At 37.5% G+C, this 28,000-nt stretch overlaps 1 protein-coding gene across 3 annotated transcripts; it reads left to right on the forward strand.

The window, feature by feature from the left end:
* The first annotated feature begins 110 nt into the window (after positions 1-110).
* Positions 111-27,983, forward strand: septin3 (septin 3). 3 transcript variants are annotated; one of them, XM_056456679.1, is made up of 12 exons: positions 111-168; positions 319-695; positions 2,686-4,298; positions 12,018-12,257; positions 12,341-12,469; positions 17,819-17,900; positions 19,373-19,510; positions 21,821-21,938; positions 22,016-22,111; positions 22,212-22,308; positions 25,337-25,388; positions 26,712-27,983. In XM_056456679.1, the coding sequence occupies exons 2-12, from the start codon at positions 337-339 to the stop codon at positions 26,845-26,847; spliced, it is 3,060 nt and encodes a 1,019-aa protein (XP_056312654.1). In that variant the 5' UTR covers positions 111-168; positions 319-336; the 3' UTR covers positions 26,848-27,983. The 3 variants fall into 3 exon arrangements, with proteins under 3 accessions (XP_056312654.1, XP_056312656.1, XP_056312655.1); XM_056456681.1 differs by lacking the exons at positions 111-168; positions 319-695; positions 2,686-4,298 and adding an exon at positions 6,707-6,802; XM_056456680.1 differs by lacking the exons at positions 111-168; positions 319-695; positions 2,686-4,298 and adding an exon at positions 9,665-9,884.
* Positions 27,984-28,000: the final 17 nt, after the last annotated feature.

Here is a 28,000-nt window from a genome sequence, read left to right on the forward strand (position 1 = left end):
TCTGCCATTTAGAGAGCCCGACGTGAAAGGAGTGGGTGAATGAGACAGTGCAGCTTCAGATGAGAAGAATGGAGGGAATGTAAGTCTAGTACCCACCATTTGCTGACACACTCGTCCCCCTTCATTCCCTCGCTTCTCTCTGCTAGTAAACAGACCGCAGGATCACAGGTCAGTAATATATTTTCAGAATTTAATGCATTTACAGTATGTCACTAATATAATCAAATACTCTTTCTACATATTCAGTGGAAGTTTTGGCTTTAAAATTCATTTTGTAATTTGTGTTGCATGCTCAAACATGTTCATGACACTTTATAGGCTGCATCTAAACCTGCAATGAACCCAAGGGAGTCTAATTCGACTGTAAACACCTTACCTACAGGATCTCCCATCAACATAGCCTCTTTGTCCTCAGCGACGCTTTCTCCATGTCTTGGTTCCCCTTCCCATCTCTCACCCTCTTCTCCCTCTCGTCTCTCACCTTCATCCACTTCTCCGTCCCGCCTCAGTCCATCATCTCATTTTATTTCTTCTTACTCTCCTGTTCGTTTGTCTCCGTGTCCTACATGTGACTCACCCACTAGAGTCTCCCCCAGTCCCGCACCTCTTTCGCCCTCGATCGTCTTAAAAAAGCCCATCCACATCCCTCCCTTCAGCCTGGATAATCAGAACCAGTTTCACTGTTCTTCAAGCAGGTATGTTTTTCTCAATTATAGGGTTTTCAAACTATGATACCATCAGATCCCCTCACAAGGTGACAATTCAGGAAATATTAACCAAAGTTTAGTTGACTCCCACTTCCCCTGCCTCAGCTGGACTGTGTTCGCACTGTGGTTTTTGGTTCTGAACCCTGGTATGTTTGTGTCATCACAGTGACAACTGTTGCTAGGTAACGACATCACTATCAACGACCCAAAAAAGCTCGAAACTGCTTGTGTACTGTCACAGTCACCTAGTTGAGTCAAACTAGACAAACTAGAACGGTGGTCCTCAACCACCAGCCCGCAGACCGGTACCAGTCCGTGGATCAGTTAGTACCAGGCTGCACAAGAATTCATGAATTATTTCCATTTTATTTATTATCTGAGTTTATTATTTTGAAAAATGACTGTATTCTCTCGCTTACGATTCCAGATATTCTTACGATTCCTAAGTCACTATTAATAACCGTAGTCTTCATACCACAGTCATGTTCGTCTTAAAGAATCCCCCCTTCCTCATCTATTCCTAACCCCTTTTCCTAGTTTGGGGGCCTAGCGGCCCAGTGGTTAGTACTGTTGCCTCACAACAAGATTGTCACTGGTTTAATTCCTTACTAGGCCAGTCACCATTTCTATGCAGAATTTACATGTTTTCCCAGTGCCGTGTGGGTTCCCACCGGGTTCTTCCCACTGTCCAAAGACATACATCATAGGTAAAATGACTAAACCAAATTGGCACCATAGCCAAGTTCCTAGCCAACAATATTTTTCCCTCTTAAAGCAATTCGTCATTAGCCACAAATAAGCTGGGGAGTTCTTGAGATCAACCTGAGCTCAATCTCACCCTACAAATGGGAGGGAGCCCAGGGCTCAAGGATCTTTTGAGCTCAGGACTCTCTCCCAGGACAGCATGCCAAACAAGCTTATAATCAATCGTCAGCTAAGTGTGAACTCTTGAAATGATATATGCACTTATGACCTAAAACATTATGACCAGTAACCAGCAAAGTGAATATCCATAGACCCTTATCTCCTACAAAGGACACATATTAAGGCCTGGGTAGATTAATTGTTTAGCAAACAATCAGCTCTCATAATCAGCTTGTTGGATGCAGAAGTAAAGGACAGTGGTGAGAATTGGGATAAACCACAAAACAATGACAAGATCTTGAGTTCCCGAGACCCACTGGTGTACAAGGGCAATGAAAACTATCCTGTGTAGTTTCAGCCGACTGAAGGTATACTGGTGCACTAGTTGGAAAAATATATAATCATGGTAATAGGAGGAATTTGTAACAACAGACAGAAAATCACATTCTGCTGCATATGATGCCGAGTAGTTGCAGACCATCCAGATGACCCTTGTCCACTGTTGAAAGTGAAGGAAATGGAGATAAGGTCAAGGCATTGACTTTACTTCCAAATTCCTCAGATCTCAATTCAATTGAGTATCTTTGAGATATGCTGGAGTCTGGACCAATAAGTAAAATCCATGGTGGCTCCAACACACAACTTACAGGACTTGAAGGATCTACTGCATGCTATTGTCTTAGTACCAGATCTTCAGGAGTCTTATAGAGTCCATGTCTTGGTGGGTCAGTGTGGTTTTGGCAGCTCACAACTGATATATCATTTTCTAGTTACAGTACTAAAGCGAATTATTAAATATTTACTTGAAAATTTTTATTTAGCATTAAGTTGAGAGTGTTTATGTTTCTCCTCATGACATGAGTTATATGTATAAATCTGATGTATGTGTAAATGGATTTGAATAGAATTTTATCAGCAAACAGTATTATTTCATTCTCGCAACCATTTGGGGGTCTGTGGAGCACAGTTTGAGAACCCTTTCTCAATATTCTATATATCATGTGTCTTTTCTAACATTTACATTGTGTAATTTCTTTAACTCTACTGTATTTTACACTGACAAAGTGTTACTTCATGTACCTTTCATGAATTATTATCATCTTGTATTCTACAGCATTATCAGTACAGTGGATACATCCCTGGATTCACCACCACTAAAGTCAGTCAAAGCCATTCCTCAGTTAGAAACCATAAAGAAACCATTACAATCTAATGACATGTGTGTTAAAACATGGCCAAGAGGCAGCAAAATATCCAGATTTATGCCTGTTTCATCCACTGAAAGAAGCGTCAAATCAATCCCCATAACCAACACAAGACCAAAAAAACAATGTGGCCAACAGCGAGATTCATTCAGAGCTCAACAGCCTGAAAAACTACAGCTAAATTCTAATATCTGCTCCAGGGGAGGGACAACATTTGAAAGCTTAAGCCCTAAAAACCTTAGGCATGTTGAAAAAAGTGCAAACATAGGACAAAATGCAGCTAGCTACCAAAAGAAACGCCAATCCCAGGACCCTACTCTAGTCCGAATCCGGCTTGGATTGATTAAAACAGGGAGGATTATAAATGCTGGTGCCCAGTTTTCTAATCTGGAGAAGATCAAGGGAAGCAGTGAAGAGAAAAAACTGAAAAATCAAAGCAATGGACATCCTTCTTGTTCGGAAAAGCCAGTTCATCCAAAGATAATGTTAGAGGAAGCCAAGCAGAAAATAAGATCTACTATGATATGTCAGAAACCGCAAAACCACCCACAAGCTTCAGCTGAAAGAAGGAGCCAACATTTAAAACAAACAACAAATCTAATCTCATCACCTAAAGCTACCATAAACCAAAGGGATGTTTTTCAACAACCGTACTATCAACGTTTTCCGAAGGAATGCAATGAACTGGTTTCAAAAAGATCATCAACAAGCCAAAATAAAGCTTTAGAGGACTGTAACACCACAAACAATAGCTCTAATGAAAGCAATGCGATGAACAACACATCTCAATGCAGTCAAAGCAGTGTCACTGTCAACCAAGCGCCTGAAACTGAGATCAGGTCTCAGTCTGCAACTTCCGAAACAGAGACTTCCATCATCACATCCCATTACCATAATGCATCGAATCAGTGCAGCCGGATGAACTGCTTCCATTTCCCTTTGAAGAGTCCCAGATCATCCAATGAATGCGGTCAACTGAGCCGACTCTGTAGACCTGTGATCAAAAGAACATCTGACAATAGACCTACATACTTGAAAACTCCTCAGGCATGGAGAAGATCTTCCTCAAACCAAACAGGGAACGCAAGCAAACCATCCAAAATTAGATGCAACACTTCAGATACAGATTCTTCTAAATCTTCTTCAAGTGAAGCAACTTTGCGTGAAGATTACAGATTTGCAAAGAGATATAGAGGTACACGGTTACACAAAAGTTGTAATCCAGCTAAATTTATTGGAGGGAAACATGATGTAGCTCTTCACACAGACAGCCCAACCATACACACAAACTCTGAAACCCTCAAACCTTCCATGCCTGAATTTTTGCCGCAGTGTCTAATCACTCTGGATCAACAGCAAGAGTCCAAGCACACACTTTATAAAGACTGTGACAGATTGGGAGCCATAAACTGCCCACAGTTAAGAGAGCAAGAAGGCCCCCCACCATTACAGCCATCTGTAGTCCCAGACATGAAGAGTGGAGCTGACGTGGAGTCCTGTCCTGAAGAATCTGTGTCTACAGGTGAGTGGGAAGATAAATTACTGCAATTAAATTTGAAAGGTTGTATATAAACCTGTTTAAATACATCACAGATATTATGCACTATATATACATAGTAAGCCTATACAAAATTGACTACATAATCAACCAAGCATGTAAATTATCATATATTAGGAAGACCTTAACATATGTTAGTCGTTAGTGCTTCGTGTTTAGGAAAGAAACAAAATATATATGAACTAATCAGTCTAAATATTTAATTAGTTGCACAATATGATATTAAATTAGTAACCTCAAATAATGTGGTTAAGATAAGTAAGCAACCGACCAGAACACCATATGCAGAAACATGCAGCCACATCTGTTTGAATAGTCCTTCAAATCTGTCTCCAAAGCTGTTCACCAATTTTAGGATTACATTTCGGATATAAAATCACCAAAGTTTTGTTTCTAATGCTTAAATTGTGTTATGCTACAAAAAAGAACTACACTACAGTGCTTGATTCTGATTGGAAACAGGGAAATGCACAGCTAAAGTACATCCAGATGGGTCTTGAAAGTATTATAGTCCCCCATCACTATGATTTGTTACTTCAACGCTTACAACAGTCAAAGCTTTAGATTAGATGTGTAAGAATCTATTCCTACTCAAAGGAGTGGTTTGAGTGCAAAAACCTAATGTACATCTGAACAGTGTGTTTAGAGAATGTAGAATAAGTGTGTTAACTGAAGCTGGTCCAGTGAATTATTGGTAAGTAAAACATCCCTGAGGTTTTCAGACCAGAAATAACCAAAGTCCCTTTAAGGCAAGTCATTTCACTCGGCGGCCATCTTTGAAAGGCCTCTCAGACAGTAAGCTCAGACATTCTGTCTGAATGGGGAAACATCAAATTTTCCAAAACTGTTTGCCAAGTTTTAGATTACATTACATATTTGGAATAACCAATAAAATTAAACAACAATTGACTCATAAGTTTAGTTTCTAAACGTCTGAATCAAATAAAATCAGCATATATACAGGTTTGCCGGGCTAATGCGCATACACACTCAAATGGAACAAGATCACAACACCAACCTAATTTATGGCCGTTCTACACATGATCATCCTCTGGATAATGCTTTGCCTGATCTTGATGGCGAATCTCCTCCAGAAATGACAGCGATTCTTTGTTTACAAGTTTGTAGGCATTTGAGTAGTTGCTGTCATGTGATGTGCGTTTGACTGTAACCTCATGTTCGATTCATTCGGATTACAAAACTAAAAAACTTTTGATATCAATTGCGCTTGGTTTGTTTATAAGTACGGATTTCAAGCTTTATGTGGATATATTTCTAATGTCTGTGAAGCAAGTATTCGCTGAGATTCCAGTGCGTTTGTTGACCACCAAAATGTTGTAAAAGCCCACGTCTGATCTGAGCTTCTTCCCGGAGAATCGTCAGTGTATATCGATCGATGAATGGCTCCTCTACTAGTAGGCGGGGCTTCATTCACCATATTGGCCATTACACTTTTCCCCATTTAAAACTATACGAGTGACATGTCTTGTGTATTCTATAATCTTTAAAAATAACTAATTTTAATAACTAGCTACTAATACTTATTTATTCAGGCCAGACTGGCCAATGCGCTTGTGCAGCATACTCATATCGGCACACAAAAAATATCTCGGAACACCACTGCAACAGGATAGCAATTTTCTACAAATAGCTCACCTTAGCAAGCAAATAGCAACGTGCTATATCACTCATACCACTTAGCATATCAAAAGCATAGCAATGTGCTGTACATTAAATAACTCCTTAGCAACCAAACAGCAACATTTTTAAAATAATTGGGGAAACCTTAGCATTCACATAACAATATGCTAACAATGACTTTAGAACACTATGGCTACCATACATGCTAACAGTCACTGAGAACACCTTAGCAACCAAATACATTCACTATCACTATAAGCAGCTAGCAGAAACACTGATATTCTGGCAGAACAAGCACCAGTTACATTTTTGTAAATAAAAAAATCTTAATTGAAGTTTGTTATTGGCTTACAACTGTAATATTTAGGACATACTTAATCATGTAATCATATCATTGAAAAGGGAAAGTGATTACAGCATAAGAGTTCTTTGGGATCATGTGACTAACTCTGACGATTAGACTATGACGTTACTGTCCAAAATGCAAAATATTAGCTCAAGAATAAAACAAAACTTGTAGCATAGTTTTTTAAAACACATTTTGTATCTGATGAAGCCTAGAAACCAAAATATATATGCAGAGTGTTTGTTGAAAATAAGCCTCAAAAGCTGTAGATGACAGACAGTGAATGGTAGCAAGTGAAATGAGGACTACGCCTTATCACCAGACACAGGCTTGTCAAAGCACAGTAAGATAACCCGGTTCTGAGGTAAAGGCCACACTGACGCTCAACGGCACATCAGTGGCTAATGTATACACTTCAAACACTCCACATGAGACTCGAACACATGAGAAAAACAGGCACAGGACTACAAACTTGGGAAATGTAAGTAGTTTTGATGACATAAAGGTTGCCGTGCAAAACTGAACTGTTGAATGAAGATAATATGAGGCTGATTTTGTTAGTAAAATGTATTTAAAAGGACCCCTGGATAATAAGATTTATATGGCTTATTACAATGTAATTGGTGTAATATGTAGTAATGGGGACAACTGTTGTTTTAGATGTGCAGTGTTTGGCGATGGTTGCACTCTATGAGCTACTGGTGCTGCTAGTTGCATTTTCTTTGTACCGTAACACAACTTAGATAATAATATACTGATATGATGCCACATGGTGCGAGGTTGTAATTTTCAGTCAAAGGGAAACAAGTCATCACTGCTTTCGTAGAGATAGGAAGGGGAGAATAGAAAGGGAATATACTTGGGGATAAATAAAACTTCCCTTTAAGGATATTTTAGTGATATAATATCTAGTAGTTTTTAAAAGGTACGGTATCTAATTTTCGCCACTAGAGGGTGCTTATTCACAACAAACAAAGGCATAGTTTGATGACGCCATGACTTCATTACATCTTTTGGAACTCCTGCTGAAGTCATGTTCATAGATGAGCTACAGTATTAAAAACTTGTCATGTTAGTATGAAAAAAGATAAGACTACAAACCATTAAAGCAAAACAAAACCGCTAAAGCAGTTGCTAGTTAAAATATCTCATTTTTGGGGGGATTTTAACATTCTTCTGTACATTTGGTGTAGTGTGAGTACGTAAGTCCGGAAAATTTATAACATTGCTCTAGGTTTTGAATATTCTAATGAAAAAAGTACATATTTTGCCTTTAAAGAGCCCCTATTTTGCATTATAAAATGTTATATTTTGGTTTGGGGGGTTTCCAACAACAGGCTGATATGCAAGCAAGGTCAAAAACATTTTCATTGTCTTATATTTTTGCATTTTTTTTAACCTAATTATTCCAATGACTTCTATATGATTTGTTCAGCGATCATTTGTTCCTAAACCCTTCCTTTGCGTGAGGCTAATCTGCTGTGATTGGACCAATGATTTGGTCTGTTGTGATTGGTCGACCGGGTTCAGCGCGAGACAGAGAAAAACGCCCAACACGGCTATGGCACATAGAGTATGTGAGAGCCCAATGCAGTTAAACACCAGCATATTCCTCTACTCTTAACCCTAACCCCAAGTAATAACAATGACACACATTCAGTATTAATCCACGCAGTGGCAAAAGCTGAACTATTTTGAAAATTGACAGCACCGTGCAACATTGTTTTGGATGCCATATGTGAAAAGCCCCAAAAAGATTTAACCTGAGAGATGCTTTACAAGCTCTGATCTATAACAGATAAGTAATATCAAGCCATATGGAGCGATTACAAGTTACAACAAAATTAAATAACATTACATATTATACACAAAACAAGGCAACATTTTTAATGACACTTACATGTTATGATCCGGAGGAAGAAACTGGTTCATATGAACTTTAACAGTTAAAGTCTGACAAAGTCCCATATAGTCTCTGCTGCTCCTTCCTCTAATAGCAAACGGCCAGCGAATTCCACTTTGCAGTGTAGGTTATTGTAGCAATAATCAGAAAAATGACAGGAACAAACACAGCACTATAGGTTGACTATACTGTGGTATTGTTGTGAAAATGAATTTTAACCCTTTTAAATTATTCCCTGCAGCCGAATCTCCATTTGTCAGTGATCGTCATCTTCGTGTCATGAACAATCCCATGATCCCCCGCGCCTCTGCTAGTGTTAGTGGTGATGTACCGTATCGACGTTGATGTGTTCAGGCAAAAGATCCAAACCCAACATGATTCATTCATTCGACTCTGAGTCAACTATTTCACTAAAGAATCAATAGCTTTAATCACAGTGCCCTTTCAGATTTAAACCTCAGCTGGATGTTTTCATTCACCTAGTGCTGTTTTACACACTGCATGGAAGGTCTTTTTCAAAAACCCATAATAGGGGCTCTTTAACACAATGTATTGTAGGAACTTGATGACGTCAGTAAAACGGGACAGTTTGTTATTCTTAGATATTCTATATATTTTTAAATACTTGTCCTAAATTAAAAACATTTGATCCATGTATAGGCCTATATCACTTTTGATAATCATCTATTTTAGAATCAAAGAACACGTTTTGTATGTGACATGAGTTCAGTTGATACGGTTGCTGCTAGATCAGATACGGTTGCAACTGAAAGTTAACGAAAATGATTGATATTTTTTATAAAATTTCCATTATTTGAATTTTATAAACGTCTACCCCCACCCCAACCCTAAACCCAACCGTCACAGTAACATAAAAACAGTAGTTGTACCGAGTATTATTTACGTTATCTATTAAATTACCCAATAAGTTGTAAATTGTTTTATAAACGTTTACCCCTACACTAACCCTAAACCCAACCATCAGAGTACTGTATAATAAAATATTTTTGTTGAACAGTGTCATAAAAAATGCTGCTATATTGATGTGCATATCTGCAGCTGCATCCTATCTAGACTTTACCACTTGACCAGTTGCTAATCTCAATGCTTCACGTTAGTCATCATCATCATCATCATCATCATCATCATCATCATCATCATCATCATCACGTAATTAGGCTAACTATAAACCACTGCAATAATTGCCTATATAGAAAAAATTGCAATAATTGCCTATATAGGCTAATCATTCTACAACATTCTTAAAGTATAAATATCTATAAAATGTACACTACTAAAACATAGTCAAATATTTTTTTTAAAAATCACCCAGCGACCCGGATCTCTAATTTCAGCCGGAGCCGGAAACTGGGCATGCGCGCTGCATCACCCAGTCTCCCGTTAGTTTCCTTGGCAACCGGAAAAAAGGGTGGAGGAAGGAACGAGGTGCATCGAGCTGCGAATAGAAACGCGAGAGACGGAGTGAAAGAAAGAGGGAGAGAGAGAGAGAGAGAAAGGCTCCTGAACACATGATCATCCCCTTAACGCCTGTTCAACTACTGCCTTAGGCTACGCACACTTTGCGAGACTGTAAAACAGCGAGATTTTAGAAGGACGTAACAATACATTTATCCCGCGCTCGCTACCAAAACAGGGATCGGTAAGTGGCAAGCTCTCTCTAATTGCTCGTTATTTCGAGTCTTTCAGAGGTAAATACATGAATAAATGGAGAAAACAATGTCTTTATGAGGCCTAATATGCTTAATTGTGGTTTCCCTATTCTTTGAAACAGTATTGCTAAAGACGCAAATCATGCAGTCGATTGTGAAGGAAACCTTAATGTTGTGTTTTGTGTTGGTGTTTCAATAGCATGTGTGCGCGTGGGAAAGGTCGAGCTGTGGGTGATTAATCCGATAAAGAGATTTGTTGAGTGCCTTTTGTAATAATTCGTTATTTGTTGCCTATTTATGTAGCATATGGCGTTAATATAGGCCGACAACTCAGTGGAGCATTTCAAGTGGACTAGGCTCAGAAACAAGATAACTAGGACATAATACAGCATATGTTTGGGGCTTTCTGAGGCGAATTATTCACTGATGTCTAATGTGATTTTACTCATTTAATCCTATTTACAAGTACATATTGTATGTGCAAACAGAGTAAAGGGAGAGAGTGGGATTATATGTATTTGTCATTTGAAAACACCATTATGCAAAGTTGTAGCCTATCATAAGAAATATGCATATCTTTTGAATGAAAGATTAATATTAAGAATATTTTAACCAGTCAAGACTTTTTTGGTGTTCTAATATTAATATAAAAATAACTATTCAAGTCAAATTTAGCTGCATATTAAATATAAACATTGGACATTCTGAGTATATTTCAAATTCATTTTGTTTGGCTGTATTTTTATTTGCACTTATTCCGAATATGTGATGTTTACATGGACATCAGTAATTGACAATAATATGATTAAGGTGTTTACTTGAGTTGCTTTTTGAATGCTCCTTTCATGATCCCGTTTACCTGTTATATCACATAGCTAATTCTATTAACGTCATTACGTCACTACGCTATCCATATTTCCAATGGTGGATTTAACCAATAACCCAGATAAGCGGCCGCTTAGGGCTCCAGGAAATCTGAGGGCCCCTAAATAAATACCTTTAAGTATCAATTTTACAGATAACTTATATATAACATAATTTTCCGTCATATTTTGTATGATGAGGGTCTAAAAAAAGTTTGATGTTTATTACATCTGCGCGAATGGCCCCCACCCTCAATCATGGAGAAGTCCAGCAGTCAAATTAGGTAAAGATGCAGTTTAAAAAAATATATATATATATATATTTATGATTTTTAGTTGTGAATTCATTTTAAGAAAACAAATGATTAAAAAAGTTTGTCAAGAAGCTTTACATGTTGTTATTATAATTTTGCATTAAGACAAAATGTAGGAAAGGAGTGATTGAGTAATATAAGAAAAAAAAAAAACAGCAAAATAAATCAATTAAAATTACATAAAAATAGAAAAGGTGCTTGTCAGAACTTTTAGGCACCATGGCTGGAATTGCTTAGTGCACCCAATTCACAAACTCCACCAATGCATATTTCCTTCAGACTCTGAGTTTCATGTAATTTTTGTTTAGTTCAATTCCCAGCAAACAATTTTGCGTTTATTAGACGTCTAATAGACATATAAATGTAGACAGTTTGGTTAAAACAAGGCTAAACTTGGGCTGTCAGTGAAAGTCTAACAAACATCCAAGAATAGCCCAAAACTAGACTAGTCGTCAAATAGACAGATTAGACAGACTTAATGTATAGTCATTCATTTCTGTTTATTTGATGACTAGTCTAGTTTTGGCTTATTCTTAGACGTCTGTTTTCACTGACAGCCTAAATTTAGCCTTGTTTTAGCCAAGATGACTATGTTTAGACGTCTGTTAGACATCTATTAGACATCTTTTAAAAACAGAAAGATGCTTGTTGGGTTATGACTTTGATTAGATTAATCAAAAATCGCTGTTTACATGGAAGAGTCTTAATCAGAGTATTGTCTTAATTCTATTAAAATCGGATTATTGGTGTCCATGTAAACATACACAGTGTAGTCGCATATTTTGTTGGTAGAATTTGTAATATTACTTTTGAAACTGGATGCAAAGTATAATGTTGTTTGAGACACTTTACCCTAAATGAATAATAACGATTAGCATCATAATAGTGTAATACCATCAAGTCATATTAATCATATTGAATGTGTATCATTCACTCTTTCATGCAGACATGTCAGAAATTGTGCCCCCTGAAGTGAGACCTAAACCTGCCGTTCCAGCTAAGCCCTCTCATGTGGCACCGCCTTCCAGCACACCCTTTGTGCCTTCACCCCAGGGAACAGGGGGCGAAGGTCAAGGGTCAGGTCGAGGATCTGCATTGCTTGGATACATCGGCATAGACACCATCATCGAGCAGATGCGGAAGAAGACCATGAAGGCAGGATTTGACTTCAACATCATGGTTGTCGGTGGGTTGTGATTGGGTTCTACTCAATTTAGTTTTGTATATTTTTGCAATTTCTTACTATTTCTCATTGCTTTCTCTCTCCAGGTCAGAGTGGTCTTGGGAAGTCCACGTTAGTGAATACGCTTTTTAAGTCCCAGGTGAGCAGGAGAAGCACAAGCTGGAGTCGTGATGAGAAGATTCCAAAGACTGTTGAGATTAAATCTGTGTCTCATGGTAAGTACATAATAATCACGTGATTTATAAACAACATGCACAAGTTTCTTAAGCCTGGCCCACACTACAGGAGCTGATTTATCCTCAATTTACATGGAAACATGTCAGAGCCAGATAGACATGTCAGAGCCAGCCTGATAAAATCAAATGCACTTGAAATTTCAGATTTTAAATCAAGATGACTGTTTACACCAATACTCCCAAAATAGCCAATGCCTGACTATGAAATAACCTGCTGTATGTGAAGCTAGAGAATCTGTTTGTAGAAGATTGGCAAAAACATGATTACATAAATTGACATTATTCTTAGGCTAAGCTGGGTGCAGCCATTTGAACTTGTCATTCATTCTTTCATTTTCCTTTAGCTTAGTCCCTAATTTATCAGGGGTCACCACAGTGGAATGAACCACCAACTATTCCAACATATACACAGCGGTGCCCTTCTAGCTGCAACATAGTAATGGGAAACACCCACTCTCACATTAACACACGCACTCATACACTACAGCTAATTTAGTTAATCTAATTCACCTATAGCGCATGTATTTGGACTGTGGGGGAAACCGGAGCACCCGGAGGAAACCCACGCAACATGGGGAGAACATGCAAACTCCACACAAAAATTCCAAATCAGGACTCGAACCAGCAAGCTTCTTGCTGTGAGGCGTCAGTGCTAACCACTGAGCTACCATGCCACCCGCCATTGGAACTTTATTGTCTAAAAACATCTGGGGTCTCATGTATCAATGCTGCGTACGCACAAAAACTTTGCGTACGTCAGATTTCACGCACACGTTTGGATTTACTAACGATGAAATTAACGTGAGAATGTGCGTTGGTCCATGCCAACTTCATGTCTGGCGTACGTGTCTTTCTTGTGTGTGTTTGTTTTATTTCCATTGGCGACTCCTAAAGGCAATTATGTTAAATTGCACACTACAAAGTATCGCACCAACAAAGTATCCTGGCAACTGGTTCTTTCCAAACGGAACTGGCAGACCGCTCGGGGTTAAGCCAGTCGTCTTTGTGCCGTGCAATGCCAGCTGTATGGAACGGATATCATCCGCATGTCTAGCAGGTATATAAGGTTTCCATACCATGCAGTTGACCAGCCAAACATTAAAGCGCAATTTGCAGCAATCGCCGGTTTTCTCAATGTAATCGGAGCTGCACGCACATTGCTATAAAGGCGCCATCTGAAGACAAATTTGCATCCGTGAATCGGAAACATTTCCATTCAATAATTGTGCAAATAATATGTGATGCTCAAATGCGCTTAACAAATATTGTGGCAAGGTGGCCTTGGTCAACCCATGATTCATTTATCTTCACAAACAGCATGGTTGGGATGAGGCTCCAAGGTGGCAAGGTGCGCGATGGGTGGCTTTTTGGTGAGTGATGTATTTAAAGATATTATTCCAGCTAAGTTTTTTATAGTATTTTATTTTATTGAGCGTAATTATTTAACTGCATATCAGGAGATCGCGGTTATCCATTAAAGACATGGCTGTTAACAACCCACAAACTGACCAAGAGTGCAGATACAATGATGCCCATTCTCGCATTCTCGTCAGTTGTAGAGCAGGCGATTGGGCAGCTGAAATGCCAGTGGTGCTGCTATACCGCCCTAACAAAGTGTTCCTCTAATACATCTGTGTTTCCCACAGACACGGATACTACTCCACACAAGTGTCACCCAAAATTGAGGCAACTCTCTCCTCAAAGGGTGTTCCTGTTCCCCAGCCTGTTCGGTCCACACTTTGACGATGCGCCGCTGTTCTCCTCTTAACCTGCACCTTTACATCAGACCATTTATTTTTTTATTTGTTCACAGCACAATGTTCAGACCCCACTGCATTAACCACGTCAGCTAAACTCTCCCACTCCATTTTTTCCTTTGTTATTAATTACGGAGGACAAACTTGCAAATAACACACTTTTTCTCCAGTCTATCTCCGATAGAAGCACCTCCAATTCACATTCTGTGAAGTTTTTCTTCTTGCTTGCTTGCTTTTGCCATTGCTTTTTCATTTGGTTTTGCCAAAGTAGAGTCATTACCATATTTATAAAAGGGAGGAGGCAGAGATGGGTTTTGTGCTTGTGCACGTGCGCTCAGTTTCACATTAATTTGGATGTACAAAAAAATTGTGGGATTTCGCGCATGCAGTGTTTCATAAATCTAAATTTTTTACTGCGTACGCACATTTACAGCTTTGTCAGTACCCAATGTTTTAGTATGAATTCAACGCAAGTCTTTGTACATGAGGCCCCTGGTCTCATTCACTTTCATTGACTTTTAGAAAAAACAGTTAATTATGCTGATTGATGTTGTAAACTGGTATTGTCTCATTTTTATTTCTATATATAGTCATAAACACTTATTTGTAGAGCAAGTAGTTTAACCGTTTATTGCCGTTTGTTATTCCAAGTCATTTCTCCCATAGGCAACTGAATCAGAAGTCTTAAATCAACTGGAGAAAAAAGATTACTTTTGCAACAAGGTCAATAATATGCAGAAATTGTACAGAAAACATATAAACAAAGAATTGCTGAGTAAAACTGGCTCATTTTTGAACACTGATTGAGTTCAAAAGTTGCTAGCGTGCTAGCTAAGAAATGTAAACATTGAAACATCAAGGATGATCTGCTCCTTTAAATCAAGTGAAGTGTTTAAGTGTGATGTGCCACAGTATTTAGATGTTTGTTTTTATTTTTAGGATTTAAGAGAATAAAATCTGTGACGATTCTATTTATATGAATGAAACCAGATTTTGTGACCGGTTAAGATTTAAAAGCTCCTGTAGTCTGAGGCCAGGTTTAGGGTATATTCATGAGCCAGCAGCTAGCACTCTGCAACTTTCACATAATCGCCCACTAGAAGCTAAGCCCGGTCAGTACCTGGATGGGAGACCACATGGGAAAGCTAGGTTGCTGCCGGAAGTTTTGTTAGTGAGGCGCTCAACCTGTGGTCTGTGTGGGTCCTAACGCCCCAGTATACTGAAGGAGACTCTACTGCGCAGTGAGTGCCGTCTTTCAGATGAGACATTAAACCAAGGTTTGTGGTTGTTAAAAAGAATAGGGGTTTAACCCCGGCATCCTGGCCAAATTTGTCTACTGGCCTCTGTCCATCATGGCCTCCTAACTATCCCCATATCAAAATTGGCTTCATCACTCTGTCTCCTCTCCACCAATCAGCTGGTGTGTGCTGTGTGGTCTGGCGCGATATGGCTACTGTCGTGTCATCCAGGTGGATGAGGAGATTCCCCCCAATGTGTGAAGCGCTTTGAGTGTCCAGAAAAGCGGTATATAAATATAAAATGTAAGGTATTATTCACACATGGCAGGTTTGGTTATAGGTGAAAACAAACTCTTGTGCGAATTCTTTGTTAGTGCGGTTCATTTGAATAACTGTGAATTGTGCCATCCAAACTGAGTGAGACAGACCTTTTTGGCTCTTTGCTTGTTTGGTGTAGATGAAATGGGTAAAAAACGATGACATGATGTCACTAGTGAATAGTTAATAGTTCAGAATGCTCAAGGATACATGATTTTCATTCGTCATAGTCGAGAAATGTGTCTCCTTGTAGAAGGTCTGTGTGTGTTTGTGTGATCAAGGAATTCCTGGTGTTTTGTCTCTTGAACATTTTTGAACAACTGATAGTAAAATACGATCAAATGTACGCAAATACAACAGTCAAGGCAGTTTCAGGCTAGTTTCATCCTAAAATGCATGTAATAAAAATTGGTTTAGTTTATAACTACAACCGTAAACACTATCACAGTGTGTAAAGGATTCACAAGGGCATTCATTGCTCATTCAAGGAAAGCTTTTTAAGCACTGATAGGGCAGTCATTTTACAGACAGAAATAGATGGCTAATTAAGAAAGGCTCAATTAGTGTCTGCTCATGTAATCAATACACCAGGGCCTATACTGTAGCATATGTGCAGACGAGTAAGATGTGTCTGGACTGGCATGTGTTGTGCTCAGGGCAAATTAGGAGGCCAGATGAAGGTGAAACCTCATAGGTAAACAAACAGCTGGCAAACTAAATTAGATCATATTTACCCAAATGGTGTTCAGAAAAAGACACTAACAGGTTAGATATTCAAAATATATCTTGTTTTGTCCATTTATGTAGACCTAATTATTGGTCATTGATGTAGACCTTTGGTGTATTTTATACCTATTGGTACACCTTTGGTGTTTCAGATATGTGTAAAATTCTGAAATTAGGAGGAAAATGTTTTAAATTACCATGACATTGCCTTTAAGTGAAAGTTCACCCAAAAGTTATAGTTATATACTCACCTTCATGTTGTTCCATAATAGTACGCCTTTCTTCATCAGTGCAACAACAAATATGTTTTAAAGGGTTTTAATTTCCCTGAAAAATGGAAAATCTGTTATCATTTAGTTGTAAGATTTTGGTAAACAAATATTTTTAAATCAGCTCACTCTGAGAGGATTTTGTTCTTTCATTGATAATAAAAACTTTCCATAAACGTCTAGCCTCACACACACAAACAACAACTTTAAAAGGCCCCTATGTTTGTTTACAATTTGTGCGTCATAAGTTCTGGTTGCCCAATCTGAAAGAGAAACCAGAAACTGCCCTCCGAAAAGTCCTCGCTCCCTTTCAGTCAGCTGCCATCGGTTTGGTGTGTTCACGGGCAGTTTTTTGGTCTAGACAGAACCAGAGTCAACACAAGGCAATAACACAAATGACACAAACACCCTCTCTTTGCTCCCCATACTTTCCTGTCTGTTAATCTCCACGGTCCTGTCAATAAAGGTGATGGGGCTGGGCGATAAAACGGTAATGGTATTTATTGACGGTACACCATTGTCAATAACAATTAAAAATAGTTTGGTATGAACCGCTATAGTTTTATTAAAATGTGGCTGGTTGAGCACATGCCAAAAAGGTTAGCGACCATGCAAGTTTTTTATTTGCAATGGAGGCGCACAACTTGTGTGCGCAAATAGGGAGCGATCGCTGTGCACTTGTGGAATTCTTAAAAGCCTTAAAACTTGGCGAGCCTGGAAAATTGCACACCATGTGTGCACTCGAACTTTCCAGGCTCCCCTAGTTGAAAACATCTCAACTTTTCAGAATGCCGCGAGTGCACTGCGATTCATGTGACTAACCAATCAGCTTTACACTTTGTATGGAATATGCACATTTCAGTAATCATGGTAGACGTATTACCTCAAACAAACACGGATCATCCAAATACTGCAATGCTTTTTTTCTCTATAAGTAAATCTTGTATTAAAGCTTGTATCCTGTCACAGAAAGAGATACTGTATTCTCATTTGTAGCTATAATAAATGTTTATTTTGCAGTGATCGAGGAAGGAGGAGTGAAGATGAAGTTAACAGTCGTTGATACGCCAGGTTTCGGGGATCAAATCAACAATGATAATTGGTGAGTATTGTGTGATTTCTCTGTTAAGCTAGAGGTTTGTTGACTATCTTCAGCTAGTATAGTTTGAAATTAGGCAAACTTTCTGAAATGCCACTGAATTCTGTTTAACGCCATCTGGGAAACTGAGGACAAACATTTGTGTCATGTGAAGTAAACGGGTCAGTCATGTGCTTAATTTTGGCAGCTATTAACTGGCATCAAAAAACATGCTCCAAGAGTTAGAGTCAATGTTTCGACGTCCAGATTTGCACTTAATTTACACAGACAAGAATCAGATTGTTGGTAGAGATGCCAAATGTAAGTCTGTTTTGGCTACATGCCCTTAGGGATCACATCCAAGCAGCTCAGCAAAGGGTTTTTTCTGTGTCATTTCATTAAAGAAAATTAATAGAATAGTTCACCCTAAAATGAAAATTCTGTCATTAATTACTCAACCTTGTGCTGGTCCAAATTTGTGCTGAGACCTTTATTTACCTTTAGAACAAACAATTAAGATATATTTGATGAAATTCGAGAGCTTTCTGTCCCTTTATAGACAGAAAGGGTCATGAATGTTCAAAGCCCAGAAAGGTACTAAGAACATCGTCAAAACAGTACATATGTCCATGTGGCAAAAAAACAAAATAAATCAGTGCACCGAAAACAAAATTCAAGGAGAAAACAAAACTTTGCTTTAAATGCTTTATAATAATTGATTGTTATTTTTAAATAATATAAAGTCATTTTGAAAGAATTGTTTTTATTTAACATAATATATTAAATTAGACTGATTAAAAAAGCCAATGAAATTACCACATTTTATTGATAGTGAAGGAGTAGAGGCGTCATTTTAATAGCCTTGCCATGACAGCACAGCAGCGCTATTGCAAGCAGCAAGAAAATGTATATGCTACATAGAATTGTCCTGTCGGTGCATTATTTTAGCAGACTTTGCTTTTCTGACGAACTTGAGTGGTACATGCATAGATATGTATACAAGAACATGAGTGGAATATCCACAAAGAGGAATATTGAGCTATTATTTAATTTTGACCACAGCGTTACCACAAGCTATAGTCGACAGTATACTGCTGGCATATATAAAACTGTATCCCAGTTTGAATATGATGGGTGGAGGGGGCAAGTGATCCTCTCTGTCGTAATCTTCAGACATGTTTCTGAATACATGTTTATTTAGTTTTTTCTGCACACAAAAGCGTTCTTGTAGCTTCTTAAAATTACAGTTGACCACTGATGACACATGGGCTGTTTTTGGTGCCTGTTTGGCCATTTAAATAGTCCTTGATGTCTATGGATGATCAGAGAACTCTTGGATTTAATAAAACATATTAATTGTGTTCGGAAGATTAACGGAAGTCTCAAAGATTTTCATTTTTGTCTGAACTATCCATTTAAGTAAAAGACGAGTCCGGTCTAGTTATTCATTTCAATTTGAACACCACTAATTTTGTTCTTTCCTTCTATGTTCTTAGCTGGGAGCCAATATCCAAACATATCAATGAACAATATGAGAAATTTTTAAAGGAAGAGGTCAACATTGCTCGCAAGAAACGCATCCCAGATACCAGAGTGCACTGCTGCTTGTATTTCATATCCCCTACTGGACATTCGTGAGTTTACATACTGATATTTTACTTCTTGCTTTATACCTACTAGATCACATAACACATAAAACAGCTCACATACTGACTACCAAATTTCATTAATTTGTATTAAAAATATATTCCCCCAAAAGACATATAAGACTTTGGTTAATCTTTAAAACACAGAGTATTTTGCTCTTCCATTGGAGTTTCTAGTAAGTAATACTTAAAGATTAAAAAATGTCATAAAGATGCCATAAAGCCACATGAATCTAGCATCTCCTTAATACAAATACTGTCAAGATATATGATCACGTTATTTGACAAACAGATTCGAATAGATGCTTTATTGTACATATAAACTGAAATGTAGAGCATGTAACATATTGTAGACACAAAAACTACACGTAAAATTTAATTTTTTGTTTTGATGATAAACCAATTTTTTATGGGTTTGAAATGGTATGAAGGTGATCTCACATATTGCTGACGTACAATATATGTGACAAAAGTCTTGTCGTCGATCCCAGTTGTAAAAGTAACAAATAATAACTTGACTTCTAGTTGATCATTTCAAAAAGTGTCAGAAGGTAGATTTTTCGGATGAATCATCTGTTGAACTGCATCCCGATCATTACAAATACTGCAGAAAACCTACTGGAACCCACATGGACCCAAGTTTCTCACAGAAATCAGTCAAGTTTGGTGTAGGAAAAATCATGGTTTGGGGTTACATTCAGTAAGGGGGCATGCGAGAGATCTGCAGAGTGAATGGCAACATCAACAGCCTGAGGTATCAAGACATTTGTGCTGCTCATTACATTGCAAACCACAGGAGAGGATAATTCTTCAGCAGGATAGCGCTCCTCATACTTCAGCCTTCACATCAAAGTTCCTGAAAGCAAAGAAGCTCAAGGTGCTCCAGGATTGGCCAGCCCAGTCACCAGACATCAACATTATTGAGTATGTCTGGGGTAAGATGGAGGAGGAGGCATTGAAGATTAATTCATAGAATCTTGATGAACTCAGATGACTTTATTTATGACTTTATTTGAGACATTGCAGAGATGGATGCAGTCCTTCAAGCTCATGGGAATCATACACAATATTAATTTTTTTTCCACTGCACCACGACCTTACTGTCTTAATTAAATAATTAAAATTTAAGGCATGATCATATTTTATTTTGGTAAAATACTCGTAATCTAGAGGCCTTTGCATTTCATATAAGCCACCTCTGATACCAAATGATCTATTAGAAGTCAAGTTATTGTTTGTTGTTCCTAAAACTTGGATAGCCGAGTAGTGTCAGGTAGTGTACTGTAGTTTAAACTGTAATTGAATAAATGTGACCCTGGACCACAAAGTTAGTCATTACAGTCAATTTTTTACAAATGTATACATCATCTATTAATATGTAAGCTTTCCATTGATGTATGGTGTGTTAGGATAGGAAAATATGTGGCCGAGATACAACTATTTGAATATCTGTGTGTTATTATTATTTTTATTTTTAAGTTAACAGTAAAGTTGTGCAAATTACGTTTTTAGCAATGCATATTACTAATCAAAAGTAAGATTTGATATGTTTACAGTATGGAATTTACTAAATTATTCAATTTTTTGTTGGCGACACGGCGGCTTAGTGGTTAGCACTGTCGCCTCGCAGCAAGAAGGCCGCTGGTTCCAGCCCCAACTGGGTCAGTTGGCATTTCTGTTATCACGTGTTTGCGTTGGTTTCCTCCGGGTGCTCTGATTTCCCCCACAGTTCAAAGACATGCGGTACAGGTAAATTTAATAAACTATTAGCCGTAGTTTATGTGTGTGAATGAGTGTGTATGGATGTTTCCCAGTACTGGGTTGCAGCTGGAAGGGTATCTGCGTTGTAAAACATGTGCTGAATGAGTTGGCGGTTCATTCTTCTGTGGTGACCCCTAATGAATAAAGGGATTAAGCCAAAGCAATATGAATGAATGAATTTATTGTTGGCTATTTCCAAAAATATACTTAAATTTGTCTGGTCCTTTGTCTGGTTTTGATGGCCTCTATAGAAGACCATCTGAATTTCTACTTTACCGTATTCACATCTTTTTAAATTCTTTCTAATTGTCAATAGCTGACAAATGCCTGCAGTTGCAGATTGTTAATTAAGATATGTCGTTCTGTTGATTTAGGACTGTGTGCATGAGTGCTCCTCATTTAGCCAGCAATGGTCTGAATGCTTGGCTGAGCTGTGTTGTTAAACTGTAAACCTCAGACAGATTGCTCTCCCTGTAATACAATTAGTTTCTACCAGCCTATTAATCAAATCTCTTCCCTCATATTTCCCCTTCTCAGGCTTCGCCAGTTGGACATCGAGTTCATGAAACATCTGAGTCGAGTGGTCAACATCATTCCTGTCATAGCCAAATCAGACACACTCACTCCTGAAGAAAAAACGGAATTTAAACAGAGAGTGAGAACGAATCCACATTCACCTAGTCAGTTTTCTCCCACGGCTTTACTCCAGTTGTTTACCTTCATCTCTTGCAGGTGAGGAAGGAGTTGGAAGTGTGTGGGATCGAATGTTATCCACAGAAAGAGTTTGATGAAGACATGGAGGATAAAAGTGATAACGATAAGATCAGGGTAAGAATAATGTCTCTATTTCTTCATCTCTGGACACTTTCATCTGTTGGTCCATGTATTTTATGCATTATGCTTGCTCCATTAAATCTGTGCATTACAGGAGACAATGCCATTTGCTGTGGTAGGAAGTGATAAAGAGTATCAGGTCAATGGCAAACGAGTTTTAGGAAGAAAGACAGCCTGGGGAGTTGTGGAGGGTGAGTGGCCAGAAGTGGCTTCTTCTATTTTAATGCAGATTTCTGAGATTAAAAGAGTCGTGAGATTGTTTCATTGATTCATTTATTTCAAATTGGGTGTGATTATAATATAATATTTTTGTTCTGGTCTGTGAAGTTATTAAAACTCAATTCCTGAAGTAGTTGATGATATCTTTATTTAATATTTGGGTCATTTTTTTTATATTCAGTGCAGTGCTTCCCACAGGATTGAAATATACTTGTGGTGGTAACAAACCTTTTACCCACAGCACATAAAAGGTCAACTACATGCAACAAACAAAAAAAAAGTGCTTTTTTTAAAACTATATCTATATTTATTATGACTCTGTTATACACCTTTTCTTTTCAATGGGTTAGTGTTGTTAAAAAAATGCTGTTGAAATAAAAGAAATCCACTATTTCTCTTACTTTTATGCTATTTAGGAGCCATGTGCACCCACTGACAGGTAGAATGCTCTCTCTCTCTCTCTCTCTCTCTCTCTCTCTCGCTCTCTCTAAATTTGCTCTATTGGCATGACATTTTGTACAGTATTGTCAATGGATTTTAGATATGTATTAATATGTATATTAATTTCAGTAAATTCATAAAATATACAGCAAATGAAAAATAAAAAACAGAAAAAAGCAATGAAAATAGACAATATTGCAATTTTTTAAATAATTATAAGAATAAAAAGTGTAGATTATTTAAATAAGGCAAATTAGTTGATTAACCATTTCTAATGGTTTACAAATATTTTGCAGCCAGTATAGATATCAGTTTGTTCTCTCCGAGTATATAGTAAAGTTTATCTGGGTCGTTTATTAAATAATGAATCATTTAATGTTTCTCTCGTGGATGTACGCGCAGAGTCAGCTGCAAAAAGGTTATGCAAAAACACATACAAATAACGGCAACTTTAGAAAGTGAAAGCAAAAACCGAATCCCGGACATTTTAGGAGATTCAGAAACTACGGCTGGACGCAATGGTGCGCAATGCAAATGGTGCATCTCTGTGGGTCTGCAGGGCACGTAAGATTGTCAGTGTGAGTGTTGACAGATCTCGCATACGCAGAACCAGCAGTAGAAAACATGCAAAGCGAGAGAAGATTTTCCACTGGTTAATCGAACACAAATGTTTGGCTTTCTTGGGAGGATACAAAATATTCTAAAATGATGATAATGAAAATATTATTAATGTGTCACCACCAGATATACTTGGGCGGGTATTAATGTACCTGGGCGGCCCGCCCAAGTAAAGTCTATGTGTGGGAAGTACTGCAGTGTATTATCTATCTTCTGTTGAATTTAAGATGTGGATTGAAATTGCTTCCAAAAGAATTATGAATTAGGTTGAAATATATACAGTTGAAGTCAGAATTATTAGCCCCCCTGAATTATTTGCCACCCTGTTTAATTTTTTCCCCTATTTCTGTTTAATGGAGAGAAGATTTTTTCAACACATTTCTAAACATAATAGTTTTAATAACTCATTTCTAATAACTGATTTATTTGATCTTTGTCATGATGACAGTAAATAATATTTGACTAGATCTTTTTCAAGACACTTCTATACAGCTTAAAGTGACATTTAAAGACTTAACTAGGTTAATTAGGTTAACTAGGCGAGGCAAGTTATTGTACAATGATGGTTTGTTCTGTAGACAATCAAAAAAAATAAGCTGAAAGGGGCTAATAATTTTACCCCTAAAATAGTTTTAAAAAATTAAAAACTGCTTTTACTCTAGTCAAAATAAAACAAATAAAGCTTTCTCCAGAAGAAAAAATATTATCTGACATACTGTGAAAATTTCCTTGCTCTGTCAAACATCATTTAGGAAATATTCAAAAAAGAAAAAAATTAGTATATATAAAACTGTGTATGTGTGTGTGTGTGTGTATATATATATATATATATATATATATATATATATATATATATATATATATATATATGCTTACTTATTCCCACAGCCATTTGTATCGAAGCTGATATTTAGCAGCACCATATTGGTGTTTCGTAAAATCTAGTTTTTACGAGGTGGGTTGTTAGCCCAACCCCCAACCTGGAGGACCAGGACATACACACACACACATACACTACGGACAATTAAGCATACCCAGTTCACCTACAGGATGACGCGGTGGCGCAGTAGGTAGTGCTGTCGCCTCACAGCAAGAAGCCTCGGCTGGGTCAGTTGGCGTTTCTGTGTGGAGTTTGCATGTTCTCCCTGCATTCGCGTGGGTTTCCTCCGGGTGCTCCGGTTTCCCCCACAGTCCAAAGACATGTGGTACAGGTGAATTGGGTAGGCTAAATTGTCTGTAGTGTATGAGTGTGAATGAGTGTGTGTGGATGTTTCCCAGAGATGGGTTGCAGCTGGAAGGGCATCCGCTGCGTGAAACAAATGCTGGATAAGTTGGCGGTTCATTCTGCAGTGGCGACCCCAGATTAATAAAGGGACTAAGCCGACAAAAAAATGAATGAATGAATGAATGAATTCACCTACAGCACATGTCTTTAGACTGTGGGGGAAACTGCAGCACCCAGAGGAAACCCACACAAACATGGGAAGAACATGCAAATTCCACACAGAATCGCCAACTGACATACATACATATACATATACATATATATACATATATATATATATATATATATACATATATATATATATATATATATATATATATATATATATATATATATATATATATATATATATATATATATATATATATATACGAATCTACACAAAATAATACAAATGTGTGGACATAAGGCATTTCCTTGGCTCATTTTCCCATGTTTCCACATAAAATTCCTCACCTTTTAATTAAATTATCTTGGGTCTTTTCTGCATTTTATGAGGTCAGTTTTCCATTCTGTTAATATGCACATAGGGCAGCTTCAGCAATTTTCCAATACTCACATTTCTAGACAACAATTAAGGTATCAAATATAAAGAATGACTCTTTTTACAAAATATTCATTATATTGTTGTGTTGTTGTTTTTTCTCTCCCTGTAGTTGAAAACCCAAATCACTGCGAATTTTCCTTACTTCGGGATTTTATGATTAGGTGATGTATAAAGCTTTATTTGATATCAGATCATAATATTGTATTGTATTTACTACCTTGAAAAATATGAGGCTGGGAAGATGTTTTGCAGGATATTACTGCTTCTTTTTAGCAAGGTTGCATTAGATTGATCAGATGGAACAGAAAAGATAAATGCCACAAAGAATTTCTATTTTCAATAAATGCTGCTCTTTTCTGTTTATTGAAAAAAATACTAAACCCAAAAACATTTCCATATTTTTAAACACTTAATAAGCACATTAACTGATTTTTGACTGGTGTAATGATCTAGAAGTGTTTGTCTGCTCAGTTTAATGTGAATAAGACATGACTTTCAGAAACATTTAAAAATCTTATTGTCTTACTTTTGTACAGAGGAAAACTAATTCATTTAATAAATCATATTTGTGTCCCACTTCATATTAAATGCCATTAACTACTATGTACTTACATTTACATTAATAATCTGGTACAATGCATTTATTATGTACATTTGTGTTTCAGTCATTCATTCATTTTCCTTCGGCTTAGTCCCTTTATTCATCAGGGGTCGCCACAGCGGAATGAACCGCCAACTTATCCGGCATATGTTTTACACAGCGGATGCCCTTCCAGCTGCAACCCAGTACTAGGAAACACCCACACACTCTCACATTCACGCACATATACTGCGGACAATTTGGCTTACCCAATTCACCTATAGCGCATGTCTTTAAACGTATGGGGGAAACCAAAGCACCCAGAGGAAACCCACTCGAACACGGGGAGAATATGCAAACTCCACACAGAAATGCCAACTGACCCAGACGGGACTCAAATCAGTGACCTTCTTGCTGTGAGCCAATAGTGCTAACCACTGAGCCACCGTGCCTCCACATTTATGTTTTTACAATGTAATTAATATCTGTAATTACATATATAATTACACTGTTAACTCATTTCTTATGCCTTAACACCTAACCCATTTCATCATTACCGGTATCCCACCTGTTTTGTGATACAATAGGAACACAATCAATACATTCATTCAATTTATTTTCGGCTTAGTCCCGAACTAGGCTCGCACCAGCGACCTTCTTGCTGTTAAGCGATCGTGCTACCCACTACGCCACCGTGATGCCCCACAATAAATACATTGTACCTTTTTTTTAATGTAGAAGCTAGTAGTTAAGGCCACTTCATGTAATTGTATTTATTAATACATGTTTTAATGTTTGTTGTGTTCTGGTGAATTTTTTAAGACTGTCACTTGTGTTTTTATTATACAGAAACTGAAATTGTTCTGAAAAAATGACCAGTACTAATAATGTCGTCATAAATCAGGTCTCACCTCCAGGACCTGAAAGAGGTCACTCATAACATCCACTATGAGACGTACCGTGCCAAGAGGCTCAATGATAATGGAGGTCTGCATCCCATCTCATCATCTGGCCACGAAACACAAGAAAGCAACCTGTGAAGAAAAGAAAAAACTAAACAAAATTCAGCAGGATAGAAAGATTCATCTTGTAATAATTCAGCTGTGCATGCTCAGAAGACTTCATCGCTGTGGAGGTTTTGTCTTTCAACTCCTTTTAACCCTTTGTGGAACTTGTCATCATTTCTTGTCGCACAATATTTGAAAATTAGAAAAAGCCTTCCCCTTGCTCACTGTGCTCAATTTAGTGAGCGTGGTTGCTTGTGATAATCGTGTGCAGGTCTTGTATGAAGGTGAATAGTCTCGTGCACATGCATTCGTAAATGGAAACCGACCATTTTAGGTATTTCACTTCCTCTACTAGAAAACCTCTGTTAGACACATTTAAGCAGTTTAGTATAGTTTGAAAGGGGATTGCACTGCCACTGCAGTCTGCAGCTTTCTTAACGGGCCTTATTTATTAAAACATTGAGCACACTTTTAGTACTTAATGCCAATTCAATATACTCAAGTTATGAGTAAGCCTAAATCCTAACACTCAACGTATTTTAATAAGTGTTGAATCTGTTTGGCCACATAATGGTACAGCAGTGTTTCTTTATTTGTTACTTTTGCTGTGTAATTCTGCCAAAGCCAGTCTCAGAGGACGCTGAAGTGACGTATATATTCTTACAGATCATTTCAAACATATTAAACACATGCCAGAATTTACACTGGCTAGTGTGTTTACATTGCTTTCCAGTGGCCAATTAAAGAAACTGAAAGAACACTGATTAAAAATAATCAGTGCCTTTTACAAAATAAGAGTTGTAGTTTTGAAGTTTTTCTTCAGTACATTTTGTATGAAAACCCCCATGAGTGTTTGTTAGTGTGAATGAGTGTTAAGCTTTCTCAACATTGCGATCAATTGTAAAGGTGATTTCTGTCTTCTCTGTGGTGTACTTTTTAATTTCCAGCGTGTGCCAATATTTCCAGTTCTGTTAACGTGTAATTTTACATTCCATCTCACTATATCACTCTCATAATCTCTGCACAGAATGTTACATTATGCCATTCAACTTTTCATATCACATTTAATTAACTGTGGTGTTGAACAATAAAACACCTCTGAACAATAATTATGAAACATTATTTATATTGTATTTAAGTTTTATTTATTGCCATACTTATGTTTTAATTTAATAAACATGTTTGC

Source organism: Danio aesculapii, chromosome 1 (genome assembly GCF_903798145.1).
Source record: "Danio aesculapii chromosome 1, fDanAes4.1, whole genome shotgun sequence".
NCBI classification, from domain to species: domain Eukaryota; kingdom Metazoa; phylum Chordata; class Actinopteri; order Cypriniformes; family Danionidae; genus Danio; species Danio aesculapii.